The following is an 18,945-nucleotide window of genomic DNA, read 5'->3' as shown; positions in this document are numbered from 1 at the left end:
ACTACAATCCCCAGTAAGCCAAGCGTATTTCAAGAAACTGAAAAAAGAAAAAGGTGACTGGGCCGCAGAGCCTGCTGGGACCTGTAGTGCTCTTTCGGCTCCCTGGCAGCAGGTTGGAAATGGACGTCAGGCCCTGGGAAAAATACAAGTCCCATGGTACCTTGCGCCCGGCTACGCTAACCTCCTCCCCACACCCCACTCCCAGAGCCTGGGCGGTCGGAGTCTGCGGCGACAACGGGGGCTCCCTCCGGCGCCCGGCGCTTTCGTACGGGAGCTTACCGGAGTGTCGAATGAGAAGGCGCACTCATCCTTATGGACGCGATCTCCGGCCTTGGGCACCCGGATGGATGGCAGTACAGAGAGTAGCGCTTCACTCAGCTCCGCCATGACAGCTGCTTTTTCCGACTCCTCCCACAGCAAGGTCCTACCAATCAGAGAGCGACATACCCCAGGCTCCACTAGCCAATGAGGACAGGCACGCAGACGAACGCTAAGACGCGCGGTGCTTTGTTTGGTTCGTCCTCCTCATCTACTTTTCCCCGCCTATCAGCGGTTTAAGTTCTAAACGGACATCCTCCTGATCCAATAAAAACACCAGATGTCCCTTCCGACAAATGGAAACGTTCGGTTTCTTTTTAAAAAAACTCCACCCCAATAATATTAGACTTCGAGGTGTGCTATTGGGCGGTGGGTGTCTGTATTTGCCCGAATTAGCCAATAAAATAGCGTCGGCTCTGTGGCCCACCCTGTCTTATAATTAATTGACAAACACTCCACCAATAGAAGGCCACTATAGGAGGGGCACGGTTTCAACTTTCCAGTTCAAAAGAAAAGAGGGTGGGCAGAAGGAAGGGAGAAAACGGGATTGACGTCACCTCGAGCAGCTCCGAGGAGCGCTGCGAGTTGAGTGACGGGAGCTTGATCCATTCAGGGCTGCAGCGTGGCGACGCTGGTCGGCTGTAGGGGGGAAGGCGGGAGATTCGAATTGCAGCCACCCGAGTTGGCCCTCGGCGCGTCGGACGGGCGAAAGCAAGTGAGTCGCATATAGTGGGGACGTAACTCGGGTGGTGGGAAGAAGGGCAGCCACGATACCTGGCGAGGGGCGGGACCCCACGGGTTATGGACTTAGCGAGCTTAGCTAGGACTCGGGTCCGCAGAGGTCCCTGCACAGAGAGAACTAGCAGCTAAAGGAGAAGACTCACTTTCAACTGACAACTAGCCTTCTACGTGCAAGATTTATCATCATCATCATCATCATCACTATCTTTATTTATACCACGCCTTGACAAGGACTTTAAGGTGGACTTTAGCACATTAACATTATATGATGTCCTTTTAAATGTTGTTGCGGGAGTGGCGTTATATGTTTGTTTTTATTGTGTGTTATGCGTTCTCATATTGTTCAATTATGTTGTGAACTGCCCTGGGATTTTCCGATGAAGGGCAGCATACAAATTTAATAAATAATAATAGCAGGAACAGCTAAAACATATTGGAGGGGAATCATTTTTAAAAATTAATAGCATTAAATTTTATATATAATGTAGTGCTGGTTTTAATGTACAGTATGTGTTTTGGGCTTAAAATATTCTAAGCTGCTTCGAGTTGCTATGGCCAAAAAAAAGAGACTACTGGTTATAACATATAGTGATTTATATTAAGGAGTGTTCAGTCATGTGAGCCCCCTCCACCTGCAGTCTGAGGTGCTGCTATCCCTTCAGTAAGAGCTATATGGAATTTGAGAGATTTCCACTGGGTGTTATGAAATACTTCCTCAGTATTTCCCCCTTGATTTATGCTGGTGGCAGTGCTATTTTTCCAGAAAAAGAGGTACCGGAACCCACCACGAACGCTTCCCTTATTCTCTTATAATGGCAATGGCACCAACCTGAGATGTGCCGGAACTGAGTTCCAGTGAGTTCCAGATGAAGAAAAGCCCTTCTGGCTGGTAATCTAGAAACCCCTTAAGGGAGACGGTGCCAGGATTTCATTATGGCTTCTCCTATGCTTTCTTCAGGCCCTTTTAAACTGAGGGTAGCCTTTGATTTAGAATATTATGCTGTTGGTGACCCTTTTCCTGGATTGTAACTCAACATGTTGAGTGACTCTTCTTTCTACAGAAGTCTTGGTCAGCAGAAGAATTGCTCTGAGGAGTTGCTGTGTTCGCTGCCTGCTGTCATGGGGGCTTCCGAGAGCTCTCTAACAACACCCACCTGCAAGCCTCTGCTGAATAAGCACCTGCAACACGTTAGCGATCCACGATCACCTACAGCTGGGATCCTGAGAACTCCCATAGAGGTACAGGGAGACCCTGATGGCCATCTTTCAACGCCTCTCTAAAGCGGCATGGCTTAGCATGTTGTCCCTTCCTCTTTCCCCACCCCCTTCCTGTTATTTGTTGTTCCAACTTAGTTCACACAGGCTGAGGCATGCTCATATTCATTGTTCCTTAGGTGGAAAGCTCCCCGCAAGTAAGTCCCCTGTCTGATCCAAAGGACGCTGGCTTGGTACCCAACAACCAGAATCTTAGGTGCGACCCTCGTTCCCCAACACCTGGTGTCTCGCGTACTCCCATGAAACCTGTGGAGCCAGGTAAGTGGGGATGTGATACCCAATAACCCTAATGAGCACAGCGCAGAGAAATGGGACCTTTGATTTTCCTGGCTTGAGAACTACTGCTCGGCAGAATGATTCCCAAGAACCATGGTGAGAATGTTGGCTGCTCTTTCCTCTCTTTTGAGGAAAGAGCTGAGTGGACTCAAAGCCATCATCTGTTTAGGGAAATTTTTAATGTTTGATGTTTTATTGTGTTTTTAAATTCTGTTGGGAGCTGTCCAGAGTGGCTGGGGAAACCCAGCCAGATGGGTGGGGTATTAACAACAACAACAACAAATTATTATTATTATTATTATTATTATTATTATTATTATTATTATTATTATCTTGCCAAAGATTGCTCTGCTCTTGTGTTGCGTCAAAATCAGAGGTGAAAACATGTGGTTCCTGCTGGAGGTTTATCAAAGATGTTTCTCCTGGCATAAGATTTCACATTTATTTACAGTAGTGCCTCGACTTACGAATTCAATCCATTCCGAAGGCACCTTTGTAAGTCAAAAAATTCGTAAGTCGAAAAACACAATTGGAAACGCGATTTCCCATAGAAATGCATCGAAGCAACCCTGTCTAAAAATTTGTAAGTCAAAAAATCCCTATCTAAAACCGCCGCGGTTTCCCCCCGGATGTCGAGACATTCGTAAGCGCGCGGCCATTACCCCCATTCGTAAGTCGAAAAATTCTGTTGCCGAGTCGTTCGTAAGTCGAGGTACCACTGTATTTGGTTTATGAATCACATAAAAAAAGTATTCTCTAGGCAAGATGCACAGCAAAATAGGTGAAATTAAAACAAACCATACAACTCATATTCTCAGTTCTGTGATTTTCCTCCTTTCCAGACACCATAAACTGTCTAGTGAAGCAACTCAGCAGAGTCTTTGTAGAAGAGGACTTGGAGGGAGATATCTTTCTGGAGGAGTCTTGCCGTGAAAGCCAGAAGCCTGAAGCTGCCCTTGTGACAGAGGAGGCTTCCAGGGGAAAAGATTCCCAGGCGAGTCCCTTGTGGGCAGAGGAGAGAAATGAGCCACTGCCCTTAAACGTTCCTGCTGCAGCTGCAACAAGAACAGCCACCCCTGTTCTTCATCCAACGGGTAAGGCTTTGATCGCTCCAGGCAGTGCCTCTAGTCAATTGCTCTCATGGACAGGCTGGATGCAGAGGAATGGGGGGGAGGCACCAGCTGGGGAAACCCCCAAGCGAAGAAGGATCAGAGCCCAGGAAGTGGTGGTGGGACAACAGTGGGTGGGAGGGAGAAGACTGGGAAGAGTGTCAGAAGCTGAAGAGGTAACATGGCTTAGTCCAGTGTTTCTCAACCTTTTTTGGGCCAAAGCACACTTGTTCCATGAAAAAAATCACGAGGCACACCACCATTAAAAAAGTTAAAAAATTTAACTCTGTGCCGCCCTATATTGACTATATAATTATGACTGTAAGAAACACTTGCCAATTGCTGTGTTGGTTGCAATCTCCTGTAATAAGGCTTCACAAGCCGCTGATTTCTCTGCCAGCACAATCCTTTGCTCAGCAAGTTTCAGGTTGAGCTCATCCAGCCAGCTTCTTTAAGTTTGTCTAAAACCACCCTCCCGTGGTGGTGGCTGTTGAGAGCTGCGCTCGCCCCGCGTCGTGACCCGGCCGGCTTCCTTTACGGCGAGTTACTGCTGTTCATTGGCGGCCGCCAGGCATGTGACAATGCAAATCGCCCTTCTCGTCGCCGCACGTCCCGGCACACCAGCCAGCGTCTCGCAGCACACTAGTGTGCCGCGGAACAGCGGTTGAGAAACGCTGGCTTAGTGAGCTGTGAGAGTTTGTGGCCGAGAGAAGTCCAGAATCGGAGGCAGATGCTGAACAGGAGAGTGGAATGAGAGAGGCCAAGAGGCAGAAATGAGTCCAGCTGGTGAAGAGGCACAGGTGTCTCCCCCTCCTGCTGCAACATACTCCCCTCCCCCCTTGTCTCCCAGAACCAGAAGAGGCATGCAGGGGGTGGAGGTGAGATTGGTTGCATGCAGGCGCAGTATCTGATCGCTTGGCGGCGGGGGGGGGGGACAAACCCTGGCGAGGAGGGGACTTAGGCAGCTGTGGGGAGGCAGGGACCCCCCAGTCTCAGCAACTGCTTAATGGGGGTGAGAGCCACTGGAGATGAGTTGCTGTACTCATGAGACCTGACACTCCTTTGCAAACTGTGGCTAGCAAAAGTTAATTCCAACTTGCATGGTGTGATTTATTGCTGGCTCGCTCATGGCAGTTCCTGTTCAGAGGGGAGTGAGGGAACAGGAATTTATGGGGGCAGTTGGGGGGTGGACAAGGATGTTTGTGTGTAAACGCATATTTTTTGTGTGTGCAGTTGTAGGAGTGTAAGCTGGATGGGGGGGGGGAACTAGTGCTGGCCCCCACTCCTCAAACAGTGTCTCCCATGCATGCAATTTGCAAATCAGGCTTGGTTTAAAACTAAATGCTGGATATGAGGCAAGTGTTCCATCTCTGCCGGCTTCCTCTTGGGAGACCCCTGCCCCAAAGGGAAAACAGAGGAACAGTGCAAGCTGCTGGTTGGCTGGCGCAGCAAAATGTGCTCTACTTCTCCAGTCGTGTGTCCCAGACCGCGTGGAGGTGGAACAGCGGTGTGTCAAAGCTCTGCACTTCCATTTTGAGAAATTGTAGGGTTGCCGAGGGTCATCTAGGCCAACTCCCTGCAATCCATGAATGCTGCATGCTAAGTTTTCGTTGATTTGTTCTCTGCCCTTTTCTTTTCAAGGGAGCAAAACGACAAGGCACAGAGCCAGCAGCAAGATACTGGCAATGTCAACAGGTGCTGGACGTTCTCCCCTAAGTGTCTTGCAGGACGACAATTCCCCGAGTTCCCTTGCTTCTCATCAGGTGATGTATGGGGAAGGAAGTCTTGTATACATTTCCACCGATCATAAAAGCTAGGAGCTCTAGCACGCCTCTGCTGTATTTCTGGGGCTTGGATTCTCAGTTTCAGCAGCTGGAGCAGAGCTGATTGCTTGGTGCCCCCCCCCCCATCCTATTAGTTTTGTTATAGTCCCTCCATCTTCAAGTGAGATTACATATATTTGAACACCATTGGAAAAGCCTGCAAACACTCCCTAAGCCTCTGGAAACCTATAAAAAAAACCAGCAGCACTTATCGGATGCTATTTTGGGGCCGTTTTTGCTATTTTAAAATTCACTTCTGTGTTTGGCATGATGAGGATGATGATGATAAATAATTTATTATTTATACCCCGCCCATCTGGATGGGTTTCCCCAGCCAGTCTGGGAGGCTCCCAATAGAATATTAAAAACACGATAAAACAACAAACATTAAAAACTTCCCTAAACAGGGCTGCCTTTGGATGTTTTCTAAAAGTCATGCATTGCAGTCATGCATCGATTGGATCAGACATCCCCAAACTGCGGCCCTCCAGATGTTTTGGCCTACAACTCCCATGATCCCTAGCTAACAGGACCAGTGGTCAGGGAAGATGGGGATTGTAGTCCAAAACATCTGGAGGGCCGAAGTTTGGGGGTGCCTGGATTGGATGAATGTAAATTGGGTTGCTGCCTGTACTTTTCTTCCTAAAACTGAAATGAGGCACAAAATAAGAGGCCGCGCCACTGGGGGGGGGGGTAAAATCTCCCCACCTTTACTATCTACCTGGTCTAGCTATACCCTGGCAGCTTGTCCTCCTCTGACAGGGGAAGCACAGCAGGAGAAATGAGTCTGGTGTGTGTTTTGTGTCTGCCTGTCAGATCCACAGAGACACACTCAGTTCTTGACCTTTTCTCTCTCGCTGGATATCTTTTGGAGGGAAGAATCTTTATTAAAACTTGTAAACGCCCTCTCTCCCAACTTGCCACTGGTTGTTCCTATCTGGGGGTGGGAGCAGTTAGAGCAGTTGTGTCTCTCCCACCCACCCCCATCTCAACACGGCAACATCTCGTTTTTCCTTCTCTTCAGAGTAAGAGGCGACTGCCAGCGGCAGATAACCAAGGAGAGCGCAAGGAAGGCGTGTTAAATTCTGGACGGGGCCTCAAAGCAGGCTTCTACAGCTGGGATTCCTTGAACAAAGAGAATCAGCACCATTTGGTTGAAAACTAGTCTCCTTCAGATGCTCCAGGAATTCCTGGAACCCTGGAAGCTGCAGGAAGGAAACTTTGAAGACTCGAGGACTGTGGCCGTATCACGGGAAATACATCCTTTGCCTCCCTGGTCACTGCTTCCGTCCTCTGTAGAGGAGTTACCCTTTGTATATTTCTCTCATATCTAGCTTCGTATTTGTTTTTATCTTGTACAGATTCTAGTAGGTAGCTTACCTTCTGAGATGTCTTTGCTGCTATCAACTTTCTGTGTTTTCTGTCTTGCGTGGAAAATAAACTTTCGCTTTTGATTGAGACGGCAGCACTTTGGTATTTTGCAACCTGCCGGGAGGGAGGCTAGTGAACCACGGTGGTTTTTCGTTGGAAGAGTTGACTTCCCACCATCCTTGGCATTCTGGGAGCTGCAACCCTTTACAGGAGGGTAATACTGGACTCGGAAGTCCAACGGGAGGAAAGGTTTCTCAAATGATGCCGCTCGAGCCAGTTTGTCTGATGTGTCACTTTTATTTTGCCTGGGCTATAAAACTCCTGTATGGTACAGTTACATTTCAAAGCAGTGGCTAAGGAATCTAGCAGATGCTGGAGAGGGGGAAAGTGTACACAGCAGGTAAGAAAGTGCAGGGTGGAAGCATAGACTACAGGACTACATTACTCCGGCGCCCAAAATGGAGGCAGCAAACTCCCCCCCCCCCCGCCGCCCTGAAAATGCATAGATTATAGCAGTGAGCTAACTTACTCTTCGTTCCTTACTTGAGATAAAAGTGAATAAAGATCAATGCAGAATCCTTGGTCTGAAGAACCTCTTCTTTTCACAGAAATGCATGCGGTCGGTTAACAAAGGGTCAAAACGGGTTGAGGTATGTCTGTGGGTGAACTAATGGGATAGAAATGGAAAAGAAATCTTAAAAATTGAAGGTACTGGGGAATACATTTGACTTCAGGTTGAGGAGGGCCAGGAACCTGATAGGAGCCTAAGGGTTTTCTGTAGCTTCAAGTAAAGGAAGCCGGCAGAGTTTATACGTGGCCTGCCTCTCACTGAAGTGTGTCCCTGAAGCAGCCACACTAAGGGGATCCCTGAGCTTGGGTTGTGGGGGAGGGCAAGAAAAAGTGTTGGGAAAACTGGCCTGTGGACCCTTTCCCTGACCACCTCCTTTAGGTAGGGAAGTGTCTTATGGATCAGTTAAGTCTGCATAGAACAAGCAACCAGTAGTACGCAATAAATGATGTCTGGGGAGATCTCCCTTCTCCCATTTCCTCGTCAGTTCCAGATTTTCAGGAAGCTGTCCCAGGAGCCGGTAGACACAGCCATGCCATCTGCGGTTACGCCCAAACAGCTCACTCGGTTGTCATGTCCAGACAGGATTCCTGACGGGAATGGATGGAAACCCATTATGAACACTTTAAAAATACTTGGCATCCCATCTTTCTGCCATGCAGACCCAGGCACCTAACCTAATAATGCAGAAAACGGTGTAAACGAACAGATACAAGCTGAGAATAACGGCCATAACAAAATGGAAACGGGACTCGGCTATACAGCTGCAAATAAAACATTTTAAATGTGTCGTGAAGTGCAATATACAAATGCAGCACTAGGTGGTGATGGTGATCTATGGCACATTCAATATATTTTTCAAAACTTCTTAAAAGCATTTTCACAGCGTTTTTTTTAAAAAAAATGTGTGTAGATTCCACCCAAGTTAAAATATTCTCTCTAAGCTGCTGTGAACAAATAACTGGAAGCATAAAAGGAAGGAAACACCCAGGTCCCTTTAAGGAAGGAATTCCAAAGTCTGGGTGCCACCAAATTTGTCTCTGGTTGCCATTTACCTGCTGCGTCATAGCTACTTGGAGCATGGCCTCCATTTCAGCAGCTTGATATGGGACAAAGTAGCTCTTTGTTTATAACTCAACCTACATTTGTTGTGGAGAGACCAGATAGAAAAGGACTAGAAAAGGACTGGGCACCTGAACTTTTCATAACTCTAAAAGAGAGAACTTCAACAGATGTAGCTTATCAGACAACTATTAAAGGTGCAGGAGCCTGGCCTGGCAGCTGACAGTCCCAGATGCGGGAATGTGGCCTTCACACACCATGGTCCTGCAATACATTAAAGTCCACATCTCAACTCCATTCCCAAGCCCCTGAACCACTTTATTCAAATGGTAAAGCCGTTGTACTACTTCAGACTGATGGGCCTGGAGTTGCACGATTAGAGAGCCCTCATGGGGGGTGGGGATGCAGCAAAGTAACATTTTGGAGAAAGAGTGAGTGGCATTAGTAGCCTGAGCTCTGACATATCTAGGGACACGGGTGGCGCTGTGGTCAAAACTACTGAGCCTCTTGGACTTGCCGATCAGAAGGTCGGTGGTTCGAATCTCCGCACCGGGGTGAGCTCCCATTGCTCTGTCCCAGCTCCTGCCTGCCTAGCAGTTCAAAAGCACGGCAGTGCAAGTAGATAAACAGGTACTGCTGCGCCGAGAAAGTAAACGGCGTTTCCATGCGCTCTGGTTTCTGTCATGGTGTCCTGTTGTGCCAGAAGCAGTTTAGTCATGCTGGCCACATGACCCGGAAAGCTGTCTGTGGACAAACGCCGGCTCCCTCAGCCTGAAAGCGAGACGAGTGCTGCAACCCCATAGTCGCCTTTGACTGGGCTAAACCGTCCAGGGGTCCTTTACCTTTTTACCTTACCTCTAGGTATGGAGGACTTTTTTATATGAGATAATATTCAATCAAGAGCACACTCATCTGCTCTGGTCTGCCTCTCAGTGGCACAGTCCAGGAACAATTTAAACATGTGAAATACTAATTGATTAGACAAGCTCCAGATGACAGTCTGCCCTCCTTTGAAAGGGGACCCCATGCCCTCTACATTTGGAGAGCAAAACCTCCCACTTTCTGAACCTGATTTCAACTTGCTATTGTGAGTTGGAAATTCATGGAATGTTATTGCGCTTATTATTTTTATTTGGGTAGGGAGAAGGGTTTTAACTGTGCATGCTGCTATTAATTAGATTTATTAGTCACCTGTTACTAAGGTTTCAAAAAGAAGATAGAAGCCTGACGATTCATATAGCACCCCTTTGTGTTGGTTTGATTTCTATTCCGCCTACTGTCCTTCACATTTATTAGTATTACTAATAACAACTTATTGATCACCTTCTACCCAAGCGTTCCAAGGCAACGTACAATGAAAGTAGCAAAAGTCCCCAGCAGGTGTTATTTTAAATACTTGCATATGCAATCTATTGTTGTGACCCACGCTGGAATCAGTGTGACGATATATAAATACTTTAAAATAAAATAAACCGGCATGCTTTCCTGAGGGAGAAGACGGTCTTTGTCCCCGGAAGGGAAGTAGCCTGCATAGAAAGAAGCCAGCTGCAAGGCTCGGCCTACTCACCCACACGTTCTGCTTTTAGGGAGTCCCAGATATTGCAGTTAAAATCATCGTATCCAGCCAGCAGGAGCCGCCCGCTGCGGGAGAACGCAATGGAGGTAATTCCGCAGATGATGGTCTCGTGTGAGTAGACAATGAGCTCCTGGTCTGCCCGGAGGTCAAAGAGGCGACAGGTGGCGTCATCGGAACCAGTGCAAATGGCCTCGCCATTGGGGAAGAACTGGGCAGAGACAGATGCAAACAAGGATCTCACTCCCTTCCATCCTATTCTGCAGCCCCTGCCCATTTTTTCAACTCTAGCTGCCTTTCCCTGCACCAGTTGGTGTCCTTTATTCCAGCCCTGCCACCACCCCTCAGCTCTGGGCCTGGCCACTTAGGGGAACATACAGAGATGGCGTTGATATCCGACTCGTGCCCTGTGAAAGTCTGGCGGCAGCTGCCCTCCCGGACATCCCACAGCTTGGCCGAGGCGTCGCAGGCTCCAGAGATGAAAAGGTTGAAGTCTGGGGAGACGGCCAGGCTCATGCAGTCTCCAGTGTGGCCGACGAATGTTGTCTTCGGCTGTCCGGTTTCAATGTCCCAGAGCATACTGCAGTGAGGGGGCATTGAGGAGGAGAGAGGAACACAGAGTGATGTGGCTGTTCTGCTCATGGGCTCACCCACGCGCACACACTTTTATTTATTTAATGTACTTCTGTCCCACCTTTCCACAAAACAGACCTCAAGGTAGCTAAGAGCAGCAGCGACATTATTACTAAAATTGCCACCTGCTCTGCTCTTGTATCTGACCTGGTTGTGGCTTTAAGAATCTTAAATAATGTTTTACTTGTGCATATGAAACAGCATGTGGTTTATGTTGGAGATGTAAGATGCCTATTGCTGACATTTTAGTGTTTTAAACGTTTAATACCAATACTTAGGAAATCAAAATTATCACTGGATGAAGCTTACTTTTGGATATATCAAAAGGTGACAGGGAGAGGTTCCTTTATTTATTTTGTGCAGTTTGTATAATTATTTTTTACAGCTGGAATAAAATCTCCTGGCTGGCCAAAGTTTGGGATATAGCCTGCACAGTTAAACTGACTAGTATGACTCAGGTCAGAGAGGGTGAGCGGAATTATGGTTGCTTTTGTTTAAAAATTGACTTTTTCCCATCATGTACTGGTGTACTAAGGTACAATGAAATCTAAATCCAGATGCTTGGTTGGAAATAGTTTTGAGATTTTTATATGCTACATGAAATGTAATAAATGTTATTAACAGTTTCTTCCTATACTGTTTTGTTCTGTTTGTATATTGTGAAACTACACCCACCCACCCTTTATAATAAGTAATTTAGTCACTTTGTTTCATATTTACTGTACAGTATTACGAGATTATGAAACATAATACTATCCCAGTGCTATCTCCTCTCTCTCTCTCTCTCTCTCTCTCTCTCTCTCTCTCTCTCTCTCTCTCTCTGTGTGTGTGTGTGTGTGTGTGTGTGTGCGGTTGTTTTTTTAAAAATATTTACAATGTTCCTGAGGAGAATTATTCTGAAACATTCTGGGGCTGAAATAATTTTTTCCCTTCAAGCACTTCTCATTCCTTCATCAATCTCTCTCCTGCTCTCTCTCTCTCTCCCCCCCCCCCGTTCCTACATGGCTAGATAAGATACACTCACCATGTGGTGTCCCCAGAGCTGGTCACAATGTTGTTGTCATCTAGGAATCGACAGCAGGAGAGATAACCTGCAGGGAAGAGATGACAGACTCTGAATATCATATGTTTGTGGGTGGTAGAGGTTACTACAAGCACTGCCCGTACTCTCTGCTAAAAAAAATATATTGAGTTTTTTGAAATCAAAGTTTTGGACCATGAAAAGCTGAATTGGGCAACCTACATAAATAAGGCCGATAAGGAAAATATTGTGCATTGTTATGCAATTTGTACCATAATAACGATCATTTATCCCATTTTGTAGAGAGGAACAAAGAGCTACACAGGGCACCACTGGGAGTCGTATTCAGCAACCCCTTGGGCTTCTGAGGTTTTGCCTCATGTTACCCACACACCTGAAAGCATATCTTCACAATCACAGGGCTAGAAACTTGCCTTTTTTGTTTTAAAGGAAAGCTGTAGCTCAGGGGTAGAGCACATGGATGGCATGCAAGAAGTGCTCAGTTCAATACCCAGTCTCTCCATCACCCCAGGAATCTTGCCTGAAACCCAGGAGTGCAGGTGCCAGAGAGTGTAGAGAGCGGATTCAGCCAATGCTATAACTTGGAACAAGGCAGCGTCTTGTGTCAAACTGAGAGTGCCAGGAAGTTGAATATGGCACTTGGTGCCGCTTCCTGTGTGTTTCCTGTGATTCTGTGTGAGGAAAGAATGTGCAAAGTCCTGGCAGAAAGATCACCTGTATGGGCTGAGAGCTCCCGGCTCACTTTCACATTCCCTTCGCGGCTCTTGAGGTTGTAGATGGAGCACATGTTGTCGAGACCTCCGCAGGCCACAAAGTTCCCTGATGGGGCGTAGGCACAGGTCATGACCCAGGAGGAGCGTAGAGGGATGGCATGAACCTGGGATCAGAGGACAGGGTAGAAATCCAAAGTAAGGTTGGATGGCCAATTTAGGGCTGGGCAATACCTGGTTTTGCGATATATCACCAGCTAAACATTGCGCTATATTGATTTATCATGATGTCTGAAACAAGGATAGAGCTATGCAGAGGCCTTGGCTGGATTCGTGGTTTTGCCCACGTTTTGATTTTTGCATCACACACACACAAACACACAAACACACGGCATGATTCGTGACATATTGGCCAGGTCAAAAATTATGAAACCAATATGGACGTCAAACTGGTTGGTCTATATCAGTGTTTCTCAACCTTTTTTGGGCCAAGGCACACTTGTTCCATGAAAAAAATCACGAGGCACACCACCATTAAAAAAGTTAAAAAAATTAACTCTGCGCCGCCCTATATTGACTATATAATTATGACTGTAAGAAACACTTGCCAATTGCTGTGTTGGTTGCAATCTCCTGTAATAAGGCTTCACAAGCCGCTGATTTCTCTGCCAGCACAATCCTTTGCTCAGCAAGTTTCAGGTTGAGCTCATCCAGCCAGCTTCTTTAAGTTTGTCTAAATTTTAGTTTAGTTTGTCTAAATTTTGCCGCGACGTGCAAAATAGGCAGCGCTGACCCGCCGGAAAGGAAGCCGGCCGGGTGACGACGCGGGGCGAGCGCCCGCATCGTGACCCGGCCGGCTTCCTTTCCGGTGGGTCAGTGTTGTATATTGGCAGCCGCCAGGCACGTGACAATGCAAATCGCCCTTCTCGTCGCCGCACGTCGCGGCACACCAGCCAGCGTCTCGCGGCACACTAGTGTGCCGGGGAACAGCGGTTGAGAAATGCTGGTCTATATGGCCCTAATGGTCTTCTGTCATTGATGCTTTAGTTGAGATTCCTGCATTGCAGGGGATTGGGCTGAATGACTCCCCACCCCCACCCCAAGTCCCTTCCAACTCTATGTTTCTATTATTCAAGCAGATGTAGCTAGGAACATTGAAAGAAACACGGGCTGTAACTCAGATGCAGCGAAACAAACTCAGGAACAAGATGTTTCTGGCTCTGGGGGGAATTGGCTTCTTCTCATTTCTGACCTTGCTGATTGCTAGATGGTTTGTACCTGCTGATAACATCCCTTACCTTGTTGGTTGTGTATGTGTCCCAGACAATGAGTTTCCCGTCTTGTGAGGCACTGACCATGAGCCTAAGGGAGAGAACCAGGTGTGCGTCAGATTGGTTGCTTTGACCAGGAAGGTGCTGAAGGCTCCTCGCTCCAGAGTACACCTCCTTGCTTTATCTCATGCCATTGCCTTTCTCCCCAGGGCTACCAAACCTTCAAGGTTCAGTCCACATTCTCAAGGGAAATTCTGTGCTTTCTAGTACTACATTGGGCGGAACGCAGGTGGCGCTGTGGGTTAAACCACAGAGCCTAGGGCTTGCCAATCAGAAGGTCAGCAGTTTGAATCCCCGCGACGGGGTGAGCTCCCGTTGTTCGGTCCCAGCTCCTCCCAACCTAGCAGTTCAAAAGCATGTCAAAGTGCAAGTAGATAAATAGGTACCGCTCCGGCGGGAAGGTAAATGGCGTTTCCGTGTGCTGCTCTGGTTAGCCAGAAGCGGCTCAGTCATGCTGGCCACATGACCTGGAAGCTGTACGCCGGCTCCCTCGGCCAATAACGTGAGATGAGCGCCACAGCCCCAGAGTCGGTCACAACTGGACCTAATGGTCAGGGGTCCCTTTACCTTTTACTACATTGGGCTCTTCCAGAAAAGGGCTTAATTTTCATGGGTTATTGAGATATTGCTAACAGGTGGCTGGCAACAGGTGCTGTTCTTTTACTTATTGTGTTCCCCCCAGGAATGTTATACCTGGATTAAATAGGACGGGAGGTGGGGAGGAGATATATAGGCTGGCATTTTGATGTCAACGCAATTACTACACTTGAGTAATTAAGGGGTAGTGGAAGGGTGGGCTTATCTTTCTCTGCCTACAGGGCACTCTTATAGCTTGTTCACACAATAGATAGCATCACAATGATTATACAACCAACAATTTACATGATGGCCGTTGATTCCCACTTAAACCGTTGTAAGGTTGATTTGATTCTGCCACCTGTTCCCAGCGTAGATCTTCCCTCACCCCTTCTTCACCAGCTGGGGGTAGGGGCGCCATTTTGTGGTTCACCTCAGGTGGCAAAATAGCTTGAGCCTGAGGGAAGGAGCTTCTGGCACAGGGCGCAACAAGGGGAAGCAGGCGCAATCCTTTTGCGTCACTTACTTGGAATCTGTGGACCAGTGACAAGCATAGATCTTAGCCAGGTGTCCACGCAGGGTCCTCCGTGTACGCATCTGAATGCGCCCAACCACTTCCAGCCCGGACACAAGCTGCAGAGAAAGGAGGAAGTTTCAGCCCCTACCATCAAAGGTGCATGGCGGAAGGAGGGACAATGTGCGTATGAACACACACTGTCATGGCTGCATGGTATTAGTTCGTCTCTCCTTCCATGTACAGAAACCACCTTAAACAGGGGACTTCTGGGGGAAGAAATGGCGGGGTTGACAGCCCTCTGATGACAGGAGATAGCGTAATTACACGGCGATTGATGGCAATCAGACGGAATGTCTGACAATCAGGCTCTCTGAGATAAAGAGGGATCGAGGGAATAACCTCAAATGCTCTGATCAAAGCCGTTTTCTGCCGTCTGCGCCCGGGGGCTCAGATGGGGGCTAAAATGAGCTGGTGAGCTGAGGAACCTACATCTCACTCAAAGTACCATTTGTGGTCAGAAGATCTGCACCCTCTCTTTCTTAAAACATTTTTGGCACAAGAAAAATAGTAACTTAGATAGTCCTCTGTCTGCTGGTGAAAATTTATGACCGGGAAGCTTGCAAGAATCTCTAAGAAGAAGAAGAGAGGGGGAACTGGCTCAGGCAGAGTGAAAACCCTGATTTCTGGTTGACAATAAAGATTCAACAGAGGAAGGAAATCCTTGTGTGAAAAATCTTTATACCTTTTTCTTCTTCTTGCTGCTGAGTAACTGAAAGTTAATCAGCATTCCTCACTGCATTTGAGGACTGTAGGCTACCTTTGGTTGTACAGTACAGGCTGTGTGAATCTATACTCCAATGCCTAGTCACTGCAACTCCTTATAACACCCCCCCAATCATCTGCTGCCTGAGGCGACTGCTTCCTCTCTTCTTTAGCCTAATGGCTGGGCCGGCCCTGGCCACAGGTGATTACAGGAAACTCCACTCCTCTCTTCTGAGCCCTGATGGATTCTTCCCTTTAGACAAATTCTGCCCAGACACAGTGATTTAGTATCAGCCCTTCCTACCTGTGTAAGCGTAGTGTCCGCACAAGCTTTTCGGGCATCCTGCAACAAAGGAGAGATGGAGTGAAATTGCAGGCAAAAAGAGGCAGTAGGCCTAGAGATCTTCTGTATCTTTGTGGAAGATGGCTATCAGAATATCTGGCCTTGGATGATGATGATGATGATGATGATGATAGAAGAATTTCATTTATAAATGAAAAATTGAGGGGGGAAAGGAGAAAAAAGTGAGTATAAAAGAATATTTAAAAAATACCGTTACATGACCATACATTAATAGACAGACGTGTTTATTCTTATTATCCTAATACTCATATCATTATCAATAACCTAACATATTATGTGTAAACTCATACCAAATATCATTGCATTTATCCAAAGAAGGTCTGCGTCTATAACAGGGCTGCCATCCATCTGGATTTTCCCAGACATTACTGGGATTTCAAAGGCGGAATTGATGTTCGGGGGTGGGGGGTGGGGGTTTCCAGAAGGCAGCACTTTGTCCTGGATCTTAGGCAAGTCAATCAAAAAACTGGGAGTTTTTTTGGCGTTTATGTGAAAGATTCTCTCATCTGATCTATTTCTTATTTCTTATTGTAAATAGCGTCCTTATGGCAAGGAAGATTGGGACCAGAGTCTTCCTGATTCATAGTTTGGCCCTCACACCATAGATGGAGAACCTCTGACCTCCTGGATCAGTGTTTCCCAACCGTCGTGTGCCAGCTGTTTTCGGACTACAGTTCCCGTCCTCCCTGCCCACTGGTCTTCTTACTAGCTAGGGATGATGGGAGTTGTAGTCCCAAAAACAGATGGAGACCCAAGTTTGGAAAAGACTGCTTTAGATGTTTTTGGACTACGATTCCTTCCTACCATCCCTGACCATTGACCATGGAGGCCAAGAATGTCTGGAGAGGGCTAGGTTCTCATCCTGGCTTACGCCCCCCCCCCTCCCTGCCCCGCATTACCTCAATCTGCTTCTTCAGCTGCTCAGCTTCTTGCTTCATCTGCTCTATTTCACCCATCTTGACAGGCTAGCTTGGGGCCTCCCACTCGGGGTCACCTGGGTCCTGCGGAAATGAAAAGAGAGGGTGAGGGGGGCCACACCCCAACTCGTTCATGTCTACAGCATCTCCTGTTCATCCAGACCTCAAGAGTCGCTTGAATGCTGTTTGCCAGAGTGTTGCCCTGCAATTTTCCCTACACAGCAAAATGTTCTGCAAATTTCGGGCCAGCTCAAACCAATGCAGTGACTTTTACCACATCACTCTGTTGCCACAGATCAATGGGGAACGCTCACTAGGAAAAACCCATGAGCAAGGGAGGGGTGTGTGTGTGTGTGTGTGTGTGTGTGCACATATAAAATAAATGTGCTATTCAACCATGTGTTTTTGCAGTCTATCTTGTTCTGTTTGCCATTTGTAAAAGTTATAGCCCCTAAAATAGAACGCACAGTTAAATAAATCCACTTTAATAAAATCCACTTTAAGTACTGTCCACCAACAGTACTCAGATTCCAAACAGGCTACGAAATGTGTGGCCCATCCTGTGGACTCCAAAAACCACAAGTCCACAACTTCGCCCAGTGCCTTCAGCCTTTGAGCTGATCCACACTATACATTAAAAGCACACGACTTCCCCCCCCCCCAAAGAATCCTGGGAGCAGTAGTTTCTAAAGGGTGCTAGGAATTGGGAGCTGTGTGAAGGGGAAACTGCAGTTCCCAGGATCCTTTGGGGGGGAGGGAAAGTCGTGTGCTTTAAATGTGTGCTCAATGTGCTTTAAAAGCATGGGGTGGAGATGTCATCCACTTCTGCTTTTCCCCCTACCAGAATTTCCCCTGCTGTGGTCCATTGTTGGGCAAGTTTGACAGCTTGCTACTGCCTGGTGCTTCTATATCTTCAACAACAGCAGTAGTGGGAGGCGGCAATAATCATAGCTGCCAAGTTTTCGCTTTTCTCGCGAGGAAGCCTATTCAGCATAAGGGAAAATCCCTGTAAAAAAGGGATAACTTGGCAGCTATGGCAATAATGCCCATGCTGCAACAAAACAAAACAAAACAAAACAAAACAAAACAAAACAAAACAAAACAAAACAAAACAAAACAAAACAAAACACTAAACTAAACTAAACTAAACTTCACCTGATGACATTTGCAGATCAAATTTTGGCAACCCTAACGTTTAGTCCCTGCAGGTCTGGCCCAAGATGTTTTGGCCCTAAGGCAGAGTACCAGATAGCACCCTCCCCTCCCCACCAGGGAAAAAGGGTTGAGTGAAGATCTACATCAGGAACAAGGAGGGGGAAGAAAGATCTACATTGGGCTCTGCTGCCCTGCCCTGGTGTATTCTGCAGCCTGAGGCAGATGCATCACCTTGTCTCATGGGTGAGGCAAGACCCATGCCCCTTTCCCTTCCACTTCCTATTCTCTCCTGTGCGTGTGCCCTTGCATGTGTTGCAGGAATGAATTGTGCTGGAGAGGAATCCTTGGAAACGGTTTGCAAGTGTGCGGCCTTGGAGTTCAGTGTCCAGTGTGGCTGATTTCTGTATTAAAAACCCATTTTCTTTTTTCCTTCCTTTAAATTAGCCAAGCCCAGAAGGCTGGGGCACTCCAGATAGAACATGAAAAAATTATCCTGTTAATAATAATAATAATAATAATAATAATAATAATAATAATAATACCCTGCCCATCTGCCTGGGCTCCCAGCAGAATAGTAAAAACACGAAAAAACATCAAATACAGGGCTGCCTTCATTTCAATAAGCTCCTCTCCTCACCCACCCCACTAACCTCCTTTTCGGTATTAGTGATGCATCTAATTCCCTTCCACCCTTTTCAGCCAATTCTGGTCGTGGTCTTTGACAGACATTATTTAATGGATTTCTAGCCAGCTCTTTAGGGGATATCATACCCTCCTGAGGTGGGCTACAGCAAATGAATAAAACGCAACGTTACGATTCCA

General features: G+C 47.2%; 3 protein-coding genes across 6 annotated transcripts in view; 1 reads left to right on the top strand and 2 right to left on the bottom strand.

Moving 5' to 3' along the window:
- The window catches only part of USP5 (ubiquitin specific peptidase 5), a 31,115-nt gene extending 30,708 nt beyond the window's left edge, over positions 1–407 (bottom strand). For both annotated transcript variants that reach the window (XM_035141136.2, XM_035141137.2), the window contains exon 1: positions 280–407. In XM_035141136.2, coding sequence (XP_034997027.1) covers positions 280–387 — 108 coding nt within the window. In that variant the 5' untranslated portion in view covers positions 388–407. The remainder of the gene's footprint in view (positions 1–279) is intronic.
- A 454-nt stretch (positions 408–861) lies between these two features.
- CDCA3 (cell division cycle associated 3) lies at positions 862–7,000 on the top strand. Of its 2 annotated transcripts, none has more exons than XM_035140864.2 (6): positions 862–1,033; positions 2,121–2,298; positions 2,454–2,592; positions 3,453–3,704; positions 5,361–5,482; positions 6,567–7,000. In XM_035140864.2, the coding sequence occupies exons 2-6, from the start codon at positions 2,179–2,181 to the stop codon at positions 6,705–6,707; spliced, it is 774 nt and encodes a 257-aa protein (XP_034996755.1). In that variant the 5' UTR covers positions 862–1,033; positions 2,121–2,178; the 3' UTR covers positions 6,708–7,000. The 2 variants fall into 2 exon arrangements, with proteins under 2 accessions (XP_034996755.1, XP_034996756.1); XM_035140865.2 differs by lacking the exon at positions 862–1,033 and adding an exon at positions 1,040–1,299.
- A 964-nt stretch (positions 7,001–7,964) lies between these two features.
- On the bottom strand, positions 7,965–17,007 carry GNB3 (G protein subunit beta 3). Of its 2 annotated transcripts, XM_035140862.1 has the most exons (9): positions 16,951–17,007; positions 15,992–16,030; positions 14,935–15,041; positions 13,800–13,863; positions 12,506–12,668; positions 11,774–11,840; positions 10,495–10,696; positions 10,111–10,327; positions 7,965–8,071 (listed from the first exon to the last, which is right to left on the bottom strand). In XM_035140862.1, the coding sequence occupies exons 1-9, from the start codon at positions 17,005–17,007 to the stop codon at positions 7,965–7,967; spliced, it is 1,023 nt and encodes a 340-aa protein (XP_034996753.1). The 2 variants fall into 2 exon arrangements, with proteins under 2 accessions (XP_034996753.1, XP_034996754.1); XM_035140863.1 differs by lacking the exon at positions 15,992–16,030.
- Between the last annotated feature and the right edge of the window lie 1,938 nt (positions 17,008–18,945).

The sequence above is a fragment of the Zootoca vivipara genome, chromosome 16, assembly GCF_963506605.1.
Source record: "Zootoca vivipara chromosome 16, rZooViv1.1, whole genome shotgun sequence".
Lineage (NCBI taxonomy): Eukaryota > Metazoa > Chordata > Lepidosauria > Squamata > Lacertidae > Zootoca > Zootoca vivipara.
Note: the sequence above shows the minus strand (reverse complement) of the source record. Positions and strands in the feature narration are given on the sequence as shown.